Here is a 17,869-nt window from a genome sequence, read left to right as displayed (position 1 = left end):
GTTTGATGAAGTTACCATACAGTCCAGCATGTGGGTACAGCAAGAACATTTTTTTTATCACCCTGTTATGGACTGAATGTGTTCCCCCCAAATTTTTATGTTGAAACCATAATCCTCAAGGTGGTGGTATTTAGAGGTGGGATATTTGAGAGGTAATTAGCTTTAGATGAGGTCATGAGGGTGGGGACCCCATGATGGGATTAGTGTCCTTATAAGAAGAGGAAGAGACCAGAGCTCTCTCTCACCCTGCCATGTGAGGATGCAATGAGAAGGCAGCCCACCACCTGTAAGCCAGGAAGAGGGCCCTCACCAAGAACCAAATTTGCCAGCACCTTGATCTTGGACTTCCCAGCCTCCAGAACTATGAGAAATAAATGTCTGTTGTCTAAGCCATCCAGTCTATGGTATTTTGTTATAGCAGCCTGAGCTGACTAAGACACACCTGAGGTCCATAGTTGACATTAGGGTTCATTCTGGTGTTGTATATCCTATGGTCTATACAAATGTATAATAATACGTACCCACCATTATAGTATCATACAAAATCGTTTCACTGTCCTAAAAATCCTCTGTGCTCATCCCATTCATTCCTCCCTCCCCCGTAATCCCTGGCAACCACTGATCTTTTAACTGTCTCCAGTTTTGCCTTTTCCATAATGCCTCATAGTTGGAATCTTAGTATTTAGCCTTTTCAGATTGGCTTATTTCATTAGTAATATGCATTTAAGTTTCCTCCATGCCTTTTCATGGCTTGAAAAGATAGCTCATTTCTTTTTTTTTTTTTTTTTTGGAGGGGAAGATTCACCCTAAGCTAACATCTGTTGCCAATCTTCCTTTTTTCTTCCTTTTTCCCCCTCAAAGCCCCAGTGTATAATTGTGTATAGTTGTAAGTTCTTCTGGTTCTTCTATGTGAGCTGCCACAGCATGGCTACTGATAGATGAGTGGTGTGGTTCTAGGCCTGGAATCGAACCTGGGCTGCCAACATGGAGTGTGCCAAACTTACCCTCTAGGCCATCAGGGCTGGCTTGATAGCTCGTTTCTTTTCAGCACTGAATAATATTCCATCGTTTGGATGTACCACAGTAATTTTCAGGATTTTCTAATTAGACGATCATGTCATCTTGAACAAAGACAGTTTTATTTCTTCCTTCCCAACCTTTTATTTCCTTTTCTTGTCTTACTGCATTAGCCAGGACATCCAGTAGGATGTTGAAAAGTAGTAGTGAGAGGGGACATCCTTGCCTTGTTCCTGATCTTAGTGGGAAAGCTTTGAGTTTTTCACCATTAAGTATGATGTTAGCTGTAGGTTTTTTGTAGATTTTTTTTTATTGAGGAAGTTCCTCTCTATTCCTAGTTTGCTGAGAGTTTTTATCGTGAATAGGTGTTGGATGTTAAATGCTTTTTCTGCATCTATTGATATGATCGTGTGATTTTTCTTTAGCCTGTTGATATGATGGATTAAATTAGTTGATTTTTGAATGTTGAATCAGCCTTGTACACCTGGGAGAAACTCCACTTGCTTATGATGTATGATTTTTAAAAAATTTTTTGGATTTGATTTGCTATTTTGTTGAGGAGTTTTGCATCTATATTCATGAAAGATATTAGTGTGTCATTTTCTTTTGTGATGTCTTTGGTTTTGGTATTAGGGTAATGCTGGCCTCCGAGTGAGTTAGGAAGTATTCTCTGTTTCTATATTCTAAAAGAGACTGTAGAAAATTGGTATAGTTTCTTCCTTAAATGTTTGTTAGAATTTACCAGTGAACCGTCTGGGCCTGTTGCTTTCTATTTTGGAAGGTTATTAGTGATTCAATTTCTTTAATAGATATAGGCCTATTCAAATTGTCTCTTTCTTATGTGAGTTTTGACAGACTGTGTCTTTCAAGGAATTGGTCCATTTCATTTAGGTTATCAAATATGTGAGCATAGAGTTGTTCATATTTCTTTATTGTCTTTTTAATGTCCATGGAATCTGTAGTGACATCCCCGATTTCATTTCTGACATTAGTAATTTGTGTCTTCCCTATTTTTTTCTTAGCCTGGCTAGAAGCTTATTGATTTTATTGATCTTTTCACAGAACCAGCTTTTGGTTTTGTTGATTTTTCTCTATTGAGTTCCTGTTTTCAATTTCACTGATACTCCTCTAATTTTTATAATATATTTTTTTCTGCTTACTTTGGATTTAGTTTTCTCTTCTTTTTCTAGTTTCCTAAGATGGAAACTTAGATGACTAATTTTAGATCTTTCTTATTTTCGAATATATGCATTCAGTGCTATAAATTTCCCTCTAAGCACTGCTTTCACCCATCCCAGGAATTTTGATAAGTTGTAAACATGCAGGCATCGCTAGGGAAAGAGTTTCAGGCTATGAACATCCTCGTGAGGAAAGCCTTGTTGTTGTTCCAAGTATTGCTTCTACGTAGTGGTCCAGCGTGAGGATAATAAAGCACACTCCTCTCACCAAACACATCCAAGCACAGAGGCACCGTGAGATCAGGGGTGGAAGACGTCTTCTGGTCAACCCCACGTTACAGGTGAGGAATCAAGTTTAGATTACAGTCATTCTTAATGTTTTCTTGACCTGATTGTAACTGACCTATATAATGTAAGAGAAACAGCGTCTGTGTGAGAACACGATTCGCCTTCCTCCCTGACGGCTGGACGGGGACGATTTCTGACACGCTTTTTGAGCACAATTTTGCAAAACGAGGTGGAGGACGCAGCGCTAATTAAGATCCCTGCTGAAGTCCAGGAGCTCAGCGAGCGGAGAGCGGGAACCGCTGCTGGCACGGGTGCCCTCGGCAGGGACCTCTGCGCACCCGTCAGCCGGGACCCCCGAGAGCCCCCGCGGTCCTCAGCCCGGACCAGCTGGACCCCCGAGCGCCCCCGCCGCCCTCAGCCAGACCCCGGCGAGACCCTGCCGCCCTCAGCCGGACCCCCGAGCACCCCCGCCCCCCTCAGGCGGGACCCCCGAGCGCCCCCGTCCCCCTCTCAGGCGGGACCCCCGAGCGCCCCCGCCGCCCTCAGCTGGACCCCCGCGAGAACCCGCTGCCCCTTGGCCGGACCCCGAGCGCCCCCGCGGCCCTCAGCCGGGACCTCCGAGCACCCCAGCCCGGTCAGCAGGCCCCCGCTCCCCCTCAGCCAACACCCCCGTGCGCTTCAGCCGGGACCGCGAGCACCCGCCCTCCTCTCAGCCGGGACCTCCGCGCCCTCGCCGTCCTCTCAGGCAGGACCCTCGAGCGCCCCCGCCACCCTCAGCCGGGACCTCCGAGTACCCCCTCCCCCCTCAGCCGGGACCCCCGCGCACCCACCCCCCTCAGCCCGGACCCCGCGAACGTAAGCGGGCCGGGCGCGTCCGGGGGGCAGAGGGCGCCGGTGTGCAGGAGACGCCCAGACCCGACACAGCCGGCCGGGCCCTGCGGGAACGTCCCGCCCCGCACGGAGCGCTCCTCGGAGGACCGTCTCCGCGAGCATCGGGCTGAACGCCGCCTCTCCCTGCAGCGCCGCGGCTGCGGCCGCCTGCGTCTCGCCGGCCCGGCCCGGCCCCCAGCGCGCAGGCGGGCGGCAGCGGGAGGCCGGGCGGGAGGCCCGGCGCGGGGCGGGGCGCTTCCGGAGCGGCGGCGGCGGGCGGGCGTAAACAAGGCCGCGGCGGCGGCGGCTCGGGAGGCGGGGCGGCGGTAGAGCTCGCGCCCGCCGAGGACTGACCCCGCCCGGCGGCACCCGCGGCCCTCGCCCTCTCCTCCTTTGTCTCCTCGCGGCGCGGCCGGAGCGCGGCCCCGAGATGGCCGACGGCAACGAGGACGCGCGGGCGGACGACCTGCCGGGCCCGGCCTACGAGGGCTTCGAGGGCCTGGAGCTCGCCTGCCCCGCCGAGCGCAGCGGCCACGTAGCCGTGGGCGACGGGCGCCACATGTTCGTGTGGGGCGGCTACAAGGTCAGCGGGCGCCGGGGGCGGGGGGCGGCGGCTGTCCCCTCCCGCGAGGGCGTCTGCTCGCGGCGCCGGGCCCCGCGCTGTTGTCGCGCCGCCGCTGCCGCGGAGCCCGCGCCCCGGGCCCCCTCCCCCCACGCGCCCCCGGCCCCCGGACACGGAGTGTCACTCGGGCGGGCCGGGCGGCGCGCGGCTGCGACTCGGGTTTTACTGAAAAGCGCGGAGGGCGAGAGCGGTGGCGGCGCGATGTCCTCGCCCTCGACCCCGGGAGCACTGTCCCCCTGGAGCCGGGACCCGTGCGCCGCCCCTCGGAGGGCGCTGGCAGCCTAGGGACCCCGCATTCCCGAGGCCCCGGGACTCGCCGGTGCACTCGGCCCTCACTGTTGTGCGCGCATTTCGGGGCCACTCGCCTTCGGGTTTCACCTGAGAACGGGCTGACGTTTTTCAGAAGAAACCCCTGCTAAGAAAACGAATGGAAAAGCTCCAGCAGTAATCGAAACATCCACAGCCACAACTGTACGAAGCGCAGCTCTGGGACCTCCGGTCATAAACGCCGAGGAGTTACCGCTTTCGGGCCACCTGCGGTTGTGCCTCTGCCCGGGACTCCCACCCAAGTGTCTCCTTTGTAAACCTCGCACTCGTTTTAGAGCTTCCCAATAACACCCCACGTAGTAGAGTTATCTCATTTCATTTGCTGGGGTGTCTCTGATCCGTTCCTACCGAAAATAATATTTTTAATCCCCAAAATGACCCCCCCCCCAATGACTTGAAGTCCCGTCCGCTACACCTGTGCCTTCCGTGACTTGCTTTGGGACTCTGGTCATAGATTCAACTTAGGGTACAGCTGACCGCTTTTGAGATGACTCTCAGAGACAGATGGGAAACACTGCTGTAGCTGTCCCGATTACGTCTTTTGGTTTAACCACAGAAGTTCTTTTTTTTTTTTTTTTTTTTTGCCAATCCTGATTAATGTGCAGTGTTTTCCCCGGCCTCCAATGAATAGATGTTTAGAGGGGGTACTTGGTAGGAGGACAGGCAGCAGGTATGTGCCCTTGTTAAAATGTAAATAATTCCCTTGCAGAAAAGTAAACGTGTTGGTCAGTCACGCTTCAGTCTAAACTACTTTATTCGTTAATTCTGTTGGTAAAAATCAGCAGTATTGAGGGAATGGGACTTTTCTTTGGGGGTGGGGAGAGGGAATGTGGTCAGGGTGGAAAATTTCTGATGGTGAGTTTTGAGGGCCTGGGTGCCTAGCGCTGAGGCAGGGTGGAGAGGCATGGTCAGTGAAGTGGATAGGTGGTTCCACAACAGGCTGTCCTGTACATTTTGGTTTAACCACAGGGTGGGCACAGGAAGCCCTTGGAGATTGTTTTGAAGGCCATAAACCGTAGCTTCATACACAGTAGTCAGCTTTCCTGCCCAGGCAGGCTGATCTACTCCAGGTTGGCCCGCTGTCTTGCTTCCAGCCTTTTCCCTTCGTGAGTGGCGGAGTGGAGAAAGAGATGTTTACTCTGTCATACTCAAGCTTACTAGACTCGGACACCCATTCTCAGTGAACTCCACAACTTGTTTGCTCTATTGACAGTGTTCAGAAAGTGGCCAGGAAGGTTCAAAGGCTGGAGAGATCAGGGAGGGGTTGATGTTGCAGTTTCAGGGAAAGGAGGCTGGAATCCTGGTTCCACCATTACTTGCTAAGTAATCTTGGGCAAATTACTTACCTCTTGGGAAAACCTACTTTTTTGTAATATCGTCTACTTTTTTGGGTTGTTGTGAGGATTAAAGAATCCATGAATAGCACTCAGCTAGTTCTGGCATATGGTAAGCTCAATCTGTTAAGAATTATTGCCTGAAGGGAAATGGAGCAGAACAAGGAACTTAAAATTTTGCATAGGGACTTAACATTTGCATATTTGCAGTTCTGCACTCTGTATGCACAGGTAATCTCTCCTGAGGTCATGCGACTGAAATTTGGTGCATGGTCTCTTCAGGATAAAGTGGCCTTAGCGATTTCCTGGAGATCTAAGTTCCTGCACCACTGCAACTGCTGTATCAAAAACTTGAATTAAGGGCTGTCATATTGAGCATGACCTTGATATGTGGCATGGGGTGGGGAAGATTGTGCATTTGATAAAACTGTAAGACCTAGTTAACTTTTCATAATTCTCAGTATCTCAAATAAGATAGATATGAAAAAATATACAATAGTGCCTCTTTAGAATACCAATTATTTTTTATATTTGCTATTTTTTTTTGGTTCTTAGAGTAATCAAGTCAGAGGATTATATGACTTTTATCTGCCTAGAGAAGAACTATGGATCTACAACATGGAGACTGGAAGATGGTAACTGTGGATATTATAAGGGGGACTAAAAAATTCAAATAAGGTTACAAACAAAAAGAAACTGTAAAACCCATTTTTATGACTAGAAATATTTTAATTAAAGATGTTAAGCTATCTGTATGTTCTGAAAACAGTGTTCTGCTAGTTTAGCTTAGCTGCTAAGCTTAGACACTTGAGCATCTCTTCAGTAGTTCAATAATTGCAAGATGCTTCTATGACCTTTGAAGAAATTTCTATTCAGGGTTCTGTAAAGTATCAGTAATATTAAAGAGGTAGAGGCTTCAGATCCTGGAATGAAAATATAATAAAAGTTCCATATATATATTTTGTGAAGATGTATGTCTTCTGTTATATGGTATCTTGAATGAGAAAAGAATTTCTAGATTGTATCTGCTAAAAATAAAGATGTTATTCTATTTTAGTGACTTCTCACATTAAAATTTCTAAGCAAATCTCTTTGAAATAGTGTATTTTGTTTAAAAAACAAAACTAACTTAAATTTGCCTTCCATATAACCTGGGGATAGTCTGAAAGGATCTTTTGCCAGTCTCCTAACAGTGGTGCTTGGGAGCATGTCCTTGGCAGAATTAATGTGATTCTCAGAATGCTGGGTGAGCCATGTTTGCAGATTTATGAGGGCGTCTTCCCCACGGTTTGCCCTGTGAGAATTTTACATATTTTGCATAGCAGAGATCTCAGAACTAGGAGAACAGTCCCACTTGATTTAAGAGTTAGACTAAAAACAAGTCAGGATTATTTCTGTACATAGCAAATCACTGTTAATCTGAGCTGTTTGGTAATCTTTTTCTAGAGAATTGGAAATTTATAATAATATTCTTTTAATAGGGGGATTCTACATATATTTTAAAATTTCAGTCCCATAAAGAATTTTTTAAAATAAGCCTACCAAAACTTAAAGGTTGGCACAGATAAAGCGATATTGTGAGGAGACCTTGAGTGTCCTATAATATTCTGAATCTTAGATTTCTTAGGTTTTTTGATTCAGATTCATTTTTAGATTGAGAATGAGTTAAAAGATGCAGAGCACTCAGAGGAGTGCCAAGGTCTAGTAAGTACTACCTAAGTGTCTAAACAGCTAAAAGGTGACAATAAAAAACACCTATTGAATTAATCTGTCAGGACTGGGATGTTTGAGTTTTCCTTTTGGGTTCCTGGCCCACTCAAAAACAAAAACAAAATAACCACTTATGGCCATGTAAATAAGAAGCAAACAATTTAATTTGAGAAACATAAACTGGGATGTTCCTAGAATAATAAAATGTGACACTCAGGCTTTTGGAAGCTCCCCTCCTGCCTGTGTGTAGGACCAGCTGGCAGAGCCTGTGGAAAGGGTGAAGAGCGAAGAGCTGATTGATCTAATGTTGGAGGGAGAAGAGCCCCTAGACATTATCTAGTCAGTCTGCTCATTTTTTTTCCTTTATTGTGGGGATAGAAGTGGAAGAAAAATGAATAGATTTTTGCATTTCTTCTCTTTTGGGAAACTTATTTACATTCAGTATTTTCCCCTCAGGAAAAAAATTAACACTGAAGGTGACGTTCCTCCTTCCATGTCAGGAAGCTGTGCTGTGTGTGTGGACAGGGTGCTGTACTTGTTTGGAGGACACCACTCAAGAGGCAATACAAATAAGGTTAGTGTTTCTAAGGGTTATGGTTCAAGGCAGTTTTGTTCTTTTTCAGACAACTTCAGATTTCTAAGGTTAGCCCATACTTACTCCTGTCCCAGTTAAAAGATATATGTATTCGATTATGGTATGAACGGGCATTTTAGTAAATTTTGTCTGCCAGTCTTTATTTACTGAGGCCTTTTGAAAAATCAACTTTGGTGGTTGGTGACCTGTGTGCTGTAACGTCCTAGGTTGTTTTTCTCTGTGCTCTTTGCAGCTGCTTGTTCTTTTAGAACCCTGCAGTGTTAGATGAATATTAGTAAACTAAATGAAAACAAGATATAGTCATGGGGGGCATGGCAGAAATTAACAGACCATCACTCAGAAAGCTATAAGGATAAATTAACACTGACTAAATGTTATATACTGATATTCCCCTAATATGGCACCATAAGTACCATTGTTCAGGCTTTGTCCATATTTTTTCCAAACAGGATAAAGATAACAGTCCTTCCCTCAGGCCAGTAAGAGACAGAGGAAGTCAGTCAGAAAGGTGCATGTGATATGGGTGGCTCTTATAAATTCATTTATTTAGCAGCTTAGTAAGCACCTTATATGCTGAGCATTTGGTTAGACATTGGAGACACAGGGATGAATGATACAGTCCCCACCTCTAGGAGTTCACATTCGAGAAGGAACACATATAATTACTGAATGATTCAGTAGCATATGATAAAGAGATGCACAGAGCCTGGCTTATAGTAATAGCTCAGTAAATAGTGTTGAATATGAAAAAGAATCCTTGGCATTGTGTTTGGTAGGACAGAGAAACAGAAAAAGGAAAGTCTTCACCCAAGAGGTGATGCTTGAATTCCCTCATACAGTTGGGAGGGGTAGCCAAGATACAGGCAGCAAGACGCAGAGGTATAAGCAAATATGTCTTGTTCATGGAAATGCCAAGTGGTCTGGTGTAAATGGAGCATATGGCTGAGATGGCTTCTGACTGCGCTCCTAGGAACTCAGAGGGATTTCTTTGAGATGCCCTGGGACACCTGTGGGGGAGCAGAATGGTGTCAGGCAGGCTCCGGATGGCCCTTTCCTCCTCTTTGTTAACAAGTGTAGCTCCATTTTTGCTTTTCCATATTAGGGTTTGAGATGTTTTGAGGCACTGCTGTAGGCTGTGGTTGAGACATATATGTTTCAGGGCCAAGGGGGAAAAATAACTCTGACACAACATGAGGAAGCTTGGGAAGGAGAGAAGCTGTGGCTTTAGGGAGTGGTCAGAGAAACGGCAGCAGTTAGTACATCAGATGGCTAGGCTTGAGTATTTTCAGTTTGACTGAAAGGAAGCTTAGGAGTCTTAAGAGAAATAAGAAAATACATATACTGGTCAGATATATTCAAGTACCTGGATGTGCACTCTTTGAAAGATAGACCAATACTTAATCTTTTAAAATTTATCCTTAGCTCCTAGAGTTAAGTGGGCACTTAAGACACGTTTGTTAAATTGAATTTGAAGGTGAAATTGCTAAGTCTGACTTTCTTGGTAATACCATCCCGAGACCCATAAATTAGATTATTACAACTCAAAGTGCCTATCTAAGGCACTTAGATAATGTGAATCAACACACTTCTGTTCCTTCTTCAAAAAAGTGTGGCTACAGAAAAAAAATATGCTTGAACTAAACAGGGTGCTTAGTGACTTTGGTAATTTACATTCTGGCACAAGTTCCTCATCTAGACTCAGGCCAGTACTAGTCTGCAGACTGGCAGCCAGTCTGCAATCACACTTTTAGTAGCACTGAATTAGATGACATTTTTATTATCTTAAATCACAATAAAATTAAATGCCAAGGTTGGATTTCTTTCGCATAACCAAATCTAACTGAAATCACTGCTTCTGACAGTTCTACATGCTGGATTCAAGGTCTACAGACAGAGTATTGCAGTGGGAAAGAATTGATTGCCAAGGAATCCCTCCGTCGTCAAAGGACAAACTTGGTGTCTGGGTCTACAAGAACAAGTGAGTGAGCAGCACTGTAGATTTGGGCGTTTACGTGGACAGTGGTTTGCCGTTCAAGTCTTAGCCAATAACCATTGTCACTGCAGAACATACCTTCTAGGGCCTATATGAGGAACAAGTGAATTCATATATGAAAGCACTGAATGCAGAACCTAAGACACAGTGTTAGCTGTATTACTTGAATGAGTATTAAATACTTATTCATAATACTTAAGTATTTTCACATACTCAAGCGTCCCTTTTCAACTCGTAGCATTTGACAAAATAAGAAAAATCTCTTATATCCTAACCTGTGGATGTTTGATTTTTTAGTGTCTTGGTTTTTTATCAAACAGGTTAATATTTTTTGGAGGGTATGGATATTTACCTGAAGATAAAGTATTGGGAACTTTTGAATTTGATGAAACATCTTTTTGGGTAAGTGAAGTTTCATATTTGCATGTCCTATTTAGTATGTTGAAATAATACATTTTATGTTTGCTAGTTTTGTTCATTTTGCCTTGTTAATAAATCAAAGGCTATAAATTTTACAAACATTTTTTGTAAAAAAATTCAGAGATTCTTATTATTTGTTTTCTGTAGAATTCAAGTCATCCAAGAGGATGGAATGATCATGTACATATTTTAGACACTGAAACATTTATCTGGAGCCAGCCTATAACTACTGTGAGTTACTGAAGAGTGATGAATTATGAAAGCAAGGCGACTTAGAGGAGAAGGGGCTGGGAGGGGGTGTAAATGATGGTTCATTCTTGTTTTCTGGAAAGAGAAGGTCCATAGCTTTCATTCTTCTCCACGGAGTCTAGAACTTAGAAAAGTTTAATGAATGTATACACTAACTCAACATCTATTATCTGATAGATGTTAAGTGGTACTGTCTGTAATAAGAGACCTAGCACTAGATTGGAATGTAAGTTACTCCAGTATTAGGTTTCTTTTTCCTCTAACACTGATGTCATATGATGTGCTAGCTTTTATTTTAAAAGATAAAAATAAAGCAAGCATTCTCTTATATTCACTAGCCCATTCAGTAATACATCTCAAAAATATAAATTCCCAGTTTTGGTAGTCAGCCTTTAGCACTGCTGTTGCCTAGAAGTCTGCACTTCAGCTTAAAAGCTCAAGTGTCTTGGATATTCTCATCCCACATCCAGAGAAGACTCCTAGTTTGATAAAAAGTTTCCTTATTTGTTAAATTGCTCTCGTGCCTTCAACAGGGTAAAGCACCTTCGCCTCGTGCGGCCCACGCCTGTGCAACTGTTGGAAACAAAGGCTTTGTGTTTGGAGGCAGATATCGAGTGAGTGTACAGTTTTCAGTAACTTGTTTGTGAAGTATTCAAAATGATAACTACTTCATTATCCTTTTTTAGGATGCTAGAATGAATGATCTTCACTATCTTAATCTGGATACATGGGAATGGAATGAATTGTAGGTATCACTTTAGATAATTATTTAGAAAAGTTTTTCAAAAAATTTTCAGTGTTTTTTTCCTTATTTTCTACTATTAGTATATATAACGTACTTGCTTAAATTTTCTGTAACTGTGAATTTAAATAAACATCATCACTAGATCCTTAAAGGACTTTTATTATTTCCATTCTGAGTTGCCATAACTCTGTTGCCTGGCAGATAGCATGTGCTCACTATTTGTTGAAAAGTAAAGGTCTGAAGTTGACTCCACCTTCAAAGAAAATAGTTTCTTCTGAAGCATGTAGTTGTTAATACCAAGAAGCCTTTTAAAATTTAAAGTCTTTTTTCATAATTCCATATAAATTTTAAAAAACACTTCAATATTTCTCTGCATTAAATACAGTAGCTGCTTTTAAACGGAGATATTGTAACTTTGCTATTATTTTCAGAATTCCACAAGGCATATGCCCAGTTGGCCGATCTTGGCACTCACTAACACCAGTTTCTTCAGATCATCTCTTTCTCTTTGGAGGATTTACAACTGATAAACAGCCGCTAAGTAAGTCCTTTAAAACTATAAGAAATCATTATATATCATTCATATATAATATATAAACAGCTGAAAAAAATCAGTCTATTTTAGATGTATCAGAGGGCTATAGGGTTGGTTGGAAGGTTTGCTATTATTTATTTTTTTTTTTTTTGTGAGGAAGATCAGCCCTGAGCTAACATCCATTGCCAATCCTCCTCTTTTTGCTGAGGAAGACCGGCCCTGAGCCAACATCTATTGCCAATCCTCCTCCATTTTTTTCCCTTTTTCTCTCCAAGGCCCCAGTAGATAGTTGTAGGTCGTAGTTGCACATCCTTCTAGTTTCTGTATGTGGGACACCGCCTCAGCATGGCTGGACAAGCGGCGCATGGGCGTGTGCCCGGGATCCAAACCCGGGACGCCAGTAGCAGAGCACGTGCACTTAACTGCCAAGCCACGGGGCCGGCCCCCTAAATTTTGATCCTAAAACATACCAATAATTGTTTTTATACTATGACATACATCCATTCTGTCCAGTAAAGAAATGACCTAGAGCAATTCAGAGCCCTGCTGAAGAGCTGTAATATGCAAGGTTTACTTGGTTAATTGCAGAGGTGAAAAAAAAGGAAATATACTTCCTGTATCTATTCACAATCTGATTTATTATCTTTCTTGCTAAAGCTGTGCCCTTTAAATATCAATGTCACACTGACAGAAGAACATGCTTCACAATTCTTTTCTTTGCTTCAATCAGGTGATGCCTGGACTTACTGCATCAGTAAAAATGAATGGATACAGTTTAATCATCCCTATACTGAAAAACCAAGGTATGAACTATTTAAAAGGCAATTCTTATATTGAATTAATGAGGCCCATACAGATGTCTAAGACTGGTAACGATTGAGGAAATTTGGCTGCATTAAATCCATCATTCTTACAAAAATCCTAGCATTCACTAAGGTTTAACATCATACCTTTTGAAAGAAAAGAAAACCAATGTTATCCTAGTATCATATGCTTTCTTTTCCATCATCTATGTATGAAAAATAGGGCTAGATTTTGATTTTTGTGTCTTCTTTCCTTTATTATAAAATTGATATAGTTAAAATTTATAATCAAGCTCTTTACTCAAATGAGTTGAACTGCATCTGGGTTTGTCATTAAAAAAAAGGAACTGGAAAGGAATGAATTTCAAAACCTTAAAGAATGTATATGGAGGAAAAAAAATCAGGAACTTTCAATTAGATGTGCCGTAGTGCTGTATAACAAAGATTATGAAGTCAAGTCATCCAAAAAAAAGAGCCTATTAAACACTGATAGTTATTTTTCTTGTTATTCTCAAAAAGAATTGTTACCAAGCCTGCTAAAGGAAATGAAATGGTCAAAATTGGTGTTCAAGGCACATTTAGATGTCAGCCTGCATTTTTTTCCAAGCCTCTAACCTAAGTACAGTCATGCCCCTGAGACTTCATTTGACACAAATATTCTTTCCATAGAATTTCCAGGCCTTCAGATACCTTCAGTTTACTCAGGCAGTTCCAGCACCCTTCAGATGTTTGGTGTAAGGCCAACTGGCCCTTCCCTTGGAAGAGAGGAAGGAGGGAGGGCATATACCATTCATCTCCCGTAAGATTTTTATTGCTAACAAAGACCTACAGAACAGATCATTCAGTTCAAACCTCTCATTGCATAAACTAGGACTGGACCAGAGAGAAAAAAATGATAACATCCAGATAAAACAGACATTGATTTTTCTAGCTCTTGCTACTTTTCCTTGAGATAACTGCTTCTTACCATGATGTTTTGGTCTGACCTAAGATCTTTAGTCTTTATTTCATCAGCTCTGTTCTGTAGTGTAAATTATCAATTTGTGTTTTGGGTGAATTCAAACAAAAGCTTTTTTTGTTTTACATATAGATTGTGGCATACAGCTTGTGCCAGTGATGAAGGAGAAGTAATTGTTTTTGGTGGGTGTGCCAATAACCTTCTTGTCCATCACAGAGCTGTGAGTATACTAGCCTGTGTTAAAGGACACTTCCTCACAGTGCTGAAACTTACTGGTGAAGTACGTGCTTTTTAATGTGTTCTTCATATCTATTTTTCAGGCACACAGTAATGAAATACTTATATTTTCAGTTCAACCAAAATCTCTTGTAAGGTAAGTGACTTTTTACTTGGTACTTAGATTATTTTAAGTTGTTTCTTAACACTTTAAATTAGTGCTCTTGAAAAACCAGGTTTATGGATAATTTAAGGGCAATAATAAGCCTTCATTGATACAACTAGTTCCTATGAAAATCTTTAAAGAAAGTGGGTGGAGTTTTTTTGGTTTTTTTCTTTGTAGTTCTTCAAGTGAATGTACTTCTAAACAGTTAAGTGAAACTGTTTTTCTCTTTCCTTGTCCACTTGCAGGCTAAGCTTAGAGGCAGTGATTTGCTTTAAAGAAATGTTAGCCAACTCATGGAATTGCCTTCCAAAACACTTACTTCACAGTGTTAACCAGAGGTTTGGCAGTAACAACACTTGTGGATCTTAAGGCTTCAATAATGCCTGTCATCACCTGCATGGACAGCAATTCTGTAAACACCAGAGAATGGCATCGTTTGTATAATTATGTGCACTGTTGTAGTTTGCAGCTTTTTGGTTTTAATGTGCATGTGGATGGCCTAGAGAACCTATTTTTGTGTCTCAAGTTTACAATAAATGTATTTAACACCAGAAACTGTCTTCTATTAAAGCAAAAGAAAATGAATACTTGGGCTTTTTACACCAAGAAACGGTATTATAATTGCTTTTTGGTAACTTTTGGACATATATCTGTAGAAACATTATACTAATTATTCTTACCAGTATCAAAATGGTGAATTTATTTTTAAAAACAGTATTTCAGATTTTTTTAAATGGCAAGAGTAGTCTATTATGTTGCATTTACAACACTAGGCTACATAACTATAAAGTTTTTCTTTTTACATTAATTTCAAATGGAAAAATATTCTCAATAGGACTAAGCTAGTAAAAGAAATTTTGGAAGGACCAACAGCTGTTTAGTACTTTGACCTCAATGCTTTGGTCTAGCGGCTGGGGCAAGTGTGGTATTGACTTATAGGCAGCTATTGTCCAATCAATCACTTAAAAAGTAACAGTTTTGTGGCTCATAAAAGAATGGAAATAATGTATGACTTTATTTTCCATTCTGTTAGGAGACAGAAGAAAGCTGAGTCAGGAGTCTTGAGCCTAAAAGTACACTTCCGATATTATAGGTTAAGATACTCTGTAACATGCTAGTGATAATTACTAGAGGTGGAAGGAAATTAAGATGAAAAGTGAAGGTGTATAAATGCATGGAAGTGATCAACACCAGTTTCTTCTAGGTGTTATTTCTTAAGCTGAGTCATGGGAATTATCTGTACTTTAAATCTGGTCTAATGTATTTTTTGACAAGTATAAGTAAAAGGCAGAAGGAAATCTACTCCTTCACTACTCAGGGTTTTCAAGACCTAATTCTAAATGTTTAACCACCCCCAACCCCCACCCCCACCAAGAAAAAAACAAACTGTGATTGGCCTGCAAGTAACAGATATATTAGATGGTATAGACAGTAGACCCCCAAGTCAGTAGTCTAAGCAATGGAGACACTTCACCGGTCTGTTTCTTTACAACCTGAAATGAATACTTAACATTAACCTCCCAAATTGCAAGAAAATGTAGGAGAATAACTACAGATGTATACAATTAGCATTTAACTGTCCACAAATATTTTAGGAAATCCCATCATAGGCAGTGTTTCCTCTCTATAAAACTGGGAAAAAGAACAGGAATAAGTCCTTTTGGCGAATATAGCAAGGCAATGTTTAGTTCATTTTTAAATATGGAAGTCTTGTTACATGGTGTTTTCGTCTCTGAACTTCCAAAAGGCTATAAAATTGACTCTTCTCAAATATTTTAGTGTTGCATTCCAGCTATTTCCTTTTTACATTCAGAAGATTGGGTGCAGACACTTTCACTTTGCCGGGAATGTTTCTTGATAAATCCGTGTCCTAAAAAAAGAGAATTGCTGAATATCTTCACATTCTATGTGGTCAATCATGTTTCTTTTATGATAATTACATATCCTCTGCTGTCAAAAGAAAGGCATTTCGAAAATTTTCACCTGAAATGAGTTTACTTATTTTATATACTCTTTCTAGTAAGACAGTATCTATCAAAACAATAACTAGAGTTTGCATCTACTACATAAAGAAAAAAATAGAAAATTATAATTGCTAACATTTTAAATTGCACCACCCATCTCCAAAGAATTCTAGAGGAATACTTTACCTTTACGCTGCGGAATAAGTCTTTTTCTCTTGCTGTTGCTTCTTTGGAATGCATGAAACTGTTCAAGGCTGTTTTTGCAGCTGTAAATAGAAAATAGAAAAATCTACTTCTGTTCAGTGAAGAAATGCTTAAAATCATAATTCAAAAGAGATTTTAAATACCTTTTCCCTTTTTCTGAACTCCAGGGGTAAGTTTCACTTTATATCTTTAAAAAAAGAATTGCATGTGTTACTAAACAGAGATAACAAAACAATTCATAAGTCACAGCTGTGTCAGCTGCCTTGAGTAAACTGATGACGACTTACTTATAGTTCGTCATGGTGGTGTAAGGGGCACATATCGGAATGGCAAACAGTAGTACATCTTCAGGATGTGGCTGCCCTGTCAGAGAGTCAAACAGATTTTCCTAAAAAAGGAAAGTAAAATAAAAACAATTATAAAAGTATTTATACCAGTCCTACAAAAGGAATACTCTAAAACACTGTCAAATTAATATCTCAACATACTTTTATCATTTTCTGATGTATATACAGTCTTAACTCTGCTTTATAGCTCCGAAGAGTTTAAGACCAATGGTATTTAAATACATATTCTTTACTACCTGTAATTTTTGCCCAGCATAGTGAGAAATGAGAACAATGATTTTCAAAATGGCACTGAAGATACATTTAAGAGAAAGGGAGAAAAAACATGTTGGATATTACTCGAGTTCCAGAAAACTATGGATTAAAATGATGCACAATAATGACCACAAACAGATTTAAATCCATTGCATGGAAAGGGGACTGATAAGTTTGGCTAGACCAGTGGTTCTTGACCAGGCGGATTTTGCCCCCTGAGAACACTGGGCAGTGTCTGGAGACATGTCTGGTTGTCACAACTTCGGAGGGGCGGGGGGATAGAGTGCTACTGGCCTCTAGTGGGTAGAGGCCAGGGATGGGACAGCCCCCCACAACAAAGAATTATCCGTCCCAAAATACTAACAGTGCCAGAAACAGTTGAGAAACCCTGGGCTACAACAGTCTTCTCTCTTGCCTCTTGTGTTTTTTTGTGTGTGAGGAAGATCAGCCCTGAGCTAACATCCATGCCAATCCTCCTCTTTTTGCTGAGGAAGACCAGCCCTGGGCCAACATCCACTACCAATCTTCCTCCTTTTTTTTCCCGTTTTCTCCCCAAAGTCCCAGCAGATAGCCGCACATGCTTCTAGTTGTATGTGGGACGCCGCCTCAGCATGGCTGGACAAGCGGTGTGTCAGTACGCGCCCGGGATCCGAACCCGGGCCACTAGCAGCAGAGCAAGAGCACTCAACCGCTAAGCCACGGGGCCGGCCCTCTCTTGCTTCTTCTTAAGGAGAAATCCTAGGGATTCTTAGAGTTCCCATTTGGTGGGCTGCCTACAAGGTTGCCCATCTTTATTTAACAATGTGAGTACATGCAGAGTTAGGACAAAATGCTTGGTGCTGAAGCAGAGTGCTTACTACATGCCATGAACTTTTCTAAATGCTTTACATATCTTATCCTAGTTCTCACAACAACTCTCTCTTGGTAGGACAGTTATTACCGGCACTGTTCAGATGAGGAAACTGACGCACAAATAACAATGTTTCCAAGGTTGCAGTTTTATGTAACAAAGTTGGGATTCAAACCCAGAATGTTTGACTCCAGAGCCTAGAGTCTTATCTTAGCCTTTTAAG

The 17,869-nt window shown here is 41.8% G+C and overlaps 3 protein-coding genes across 4 annotated transcripts in view; 1 reads left to right on the top strand and 2 right to left on the bottom strand.

Moving 5' to 3' along the window:
- Window positions 1-17,869, bottom strand: part of POLE2 (DNA polymerase epsilon 2, accessory subunit) — a 343,546-nt gene that overhangs the window by 86,302 nt on the left and 239,375 nt on the right. The window lies entirely within an intron of this gene.
- KLHDC2 (kelch domain containing 2) lies at window positions 3,691-14,581 on the top strand. Its single transcript, XM_058540623.1, has 13 exons — window positions 3,691-3,936; window positions 6,192-6,271; window positions 7,803-7,920; window positions 9,804-9,919; window positions 10,255-10,336; window positions 10,502-10,585; window positions 11,137-11,217; window positions 11,290-11,348; window positions 11,780-11,889; window positions 12,614-12,686; window positions 13,777-13,864; window positions 13,965-14,017; window positions 14,272-14,581. Exons 1-13 carry the CDS (start codon window positions 3,784-3,786, stop codon window positions 14,393-14,395), a joined length of 1,221 nt encoding a protein of 406 aa, XP_058396606.1. The 5' UTR covers window positions 3,691-3,783; the 3' UTR covers window positions 14,396-14,581.
- Window positions 15,378-17,869, bottom strand: part of NEMF (nuclear export mediator factor) — a 51,971-nt gene continuing 49,479 nt past the window's right edge. For both annotated transcript variants that reach the window (XM_058540619.1, XM_058540620.1), the window contains exons 30-33: window positions 16,482-16,582; window positions 16,338-16,381; window positions 16,177-16,256; window positions 15,378-15,896 (exon numbers count right to left, since the gene is read on the bottom strand). In XM_058540619.1, the coding sequence (XP_058396602.1) occupies window positions 15,819-15,896; window positions 16,177-16,256; window positions 16,338-16,381; window positions 16,482-16,582 (303 nt within the window). In that variant the 3' untranslated portion in view covers window positions 15,378-15,818. The remainder of the gene's footprint in view (window positions 15,897-16,176; window positions 16,257-16,337; window positions 16,382-16,481; window positions 16,583-17,869) is intronic.

Source organism: Diceros bicornis, chromosome 5, assembly GCF_020826845.1.
Source record: "Diceros bicornis minor isolate mBicDic1 chromosome 5, mDicBic1.mat.cur, whole genome shotgun sequence".
In the NCBI taxonomy this organism is placed as follows: Eukaryota; Metazoa; Chordata; class Mammalia; order Perissodactyla; family Rhinocerotidae; genus Diceros; species Diceros bicornis.
This window is presented reverse-complemented; position numbering and strand designations above follow the sequence as displayed.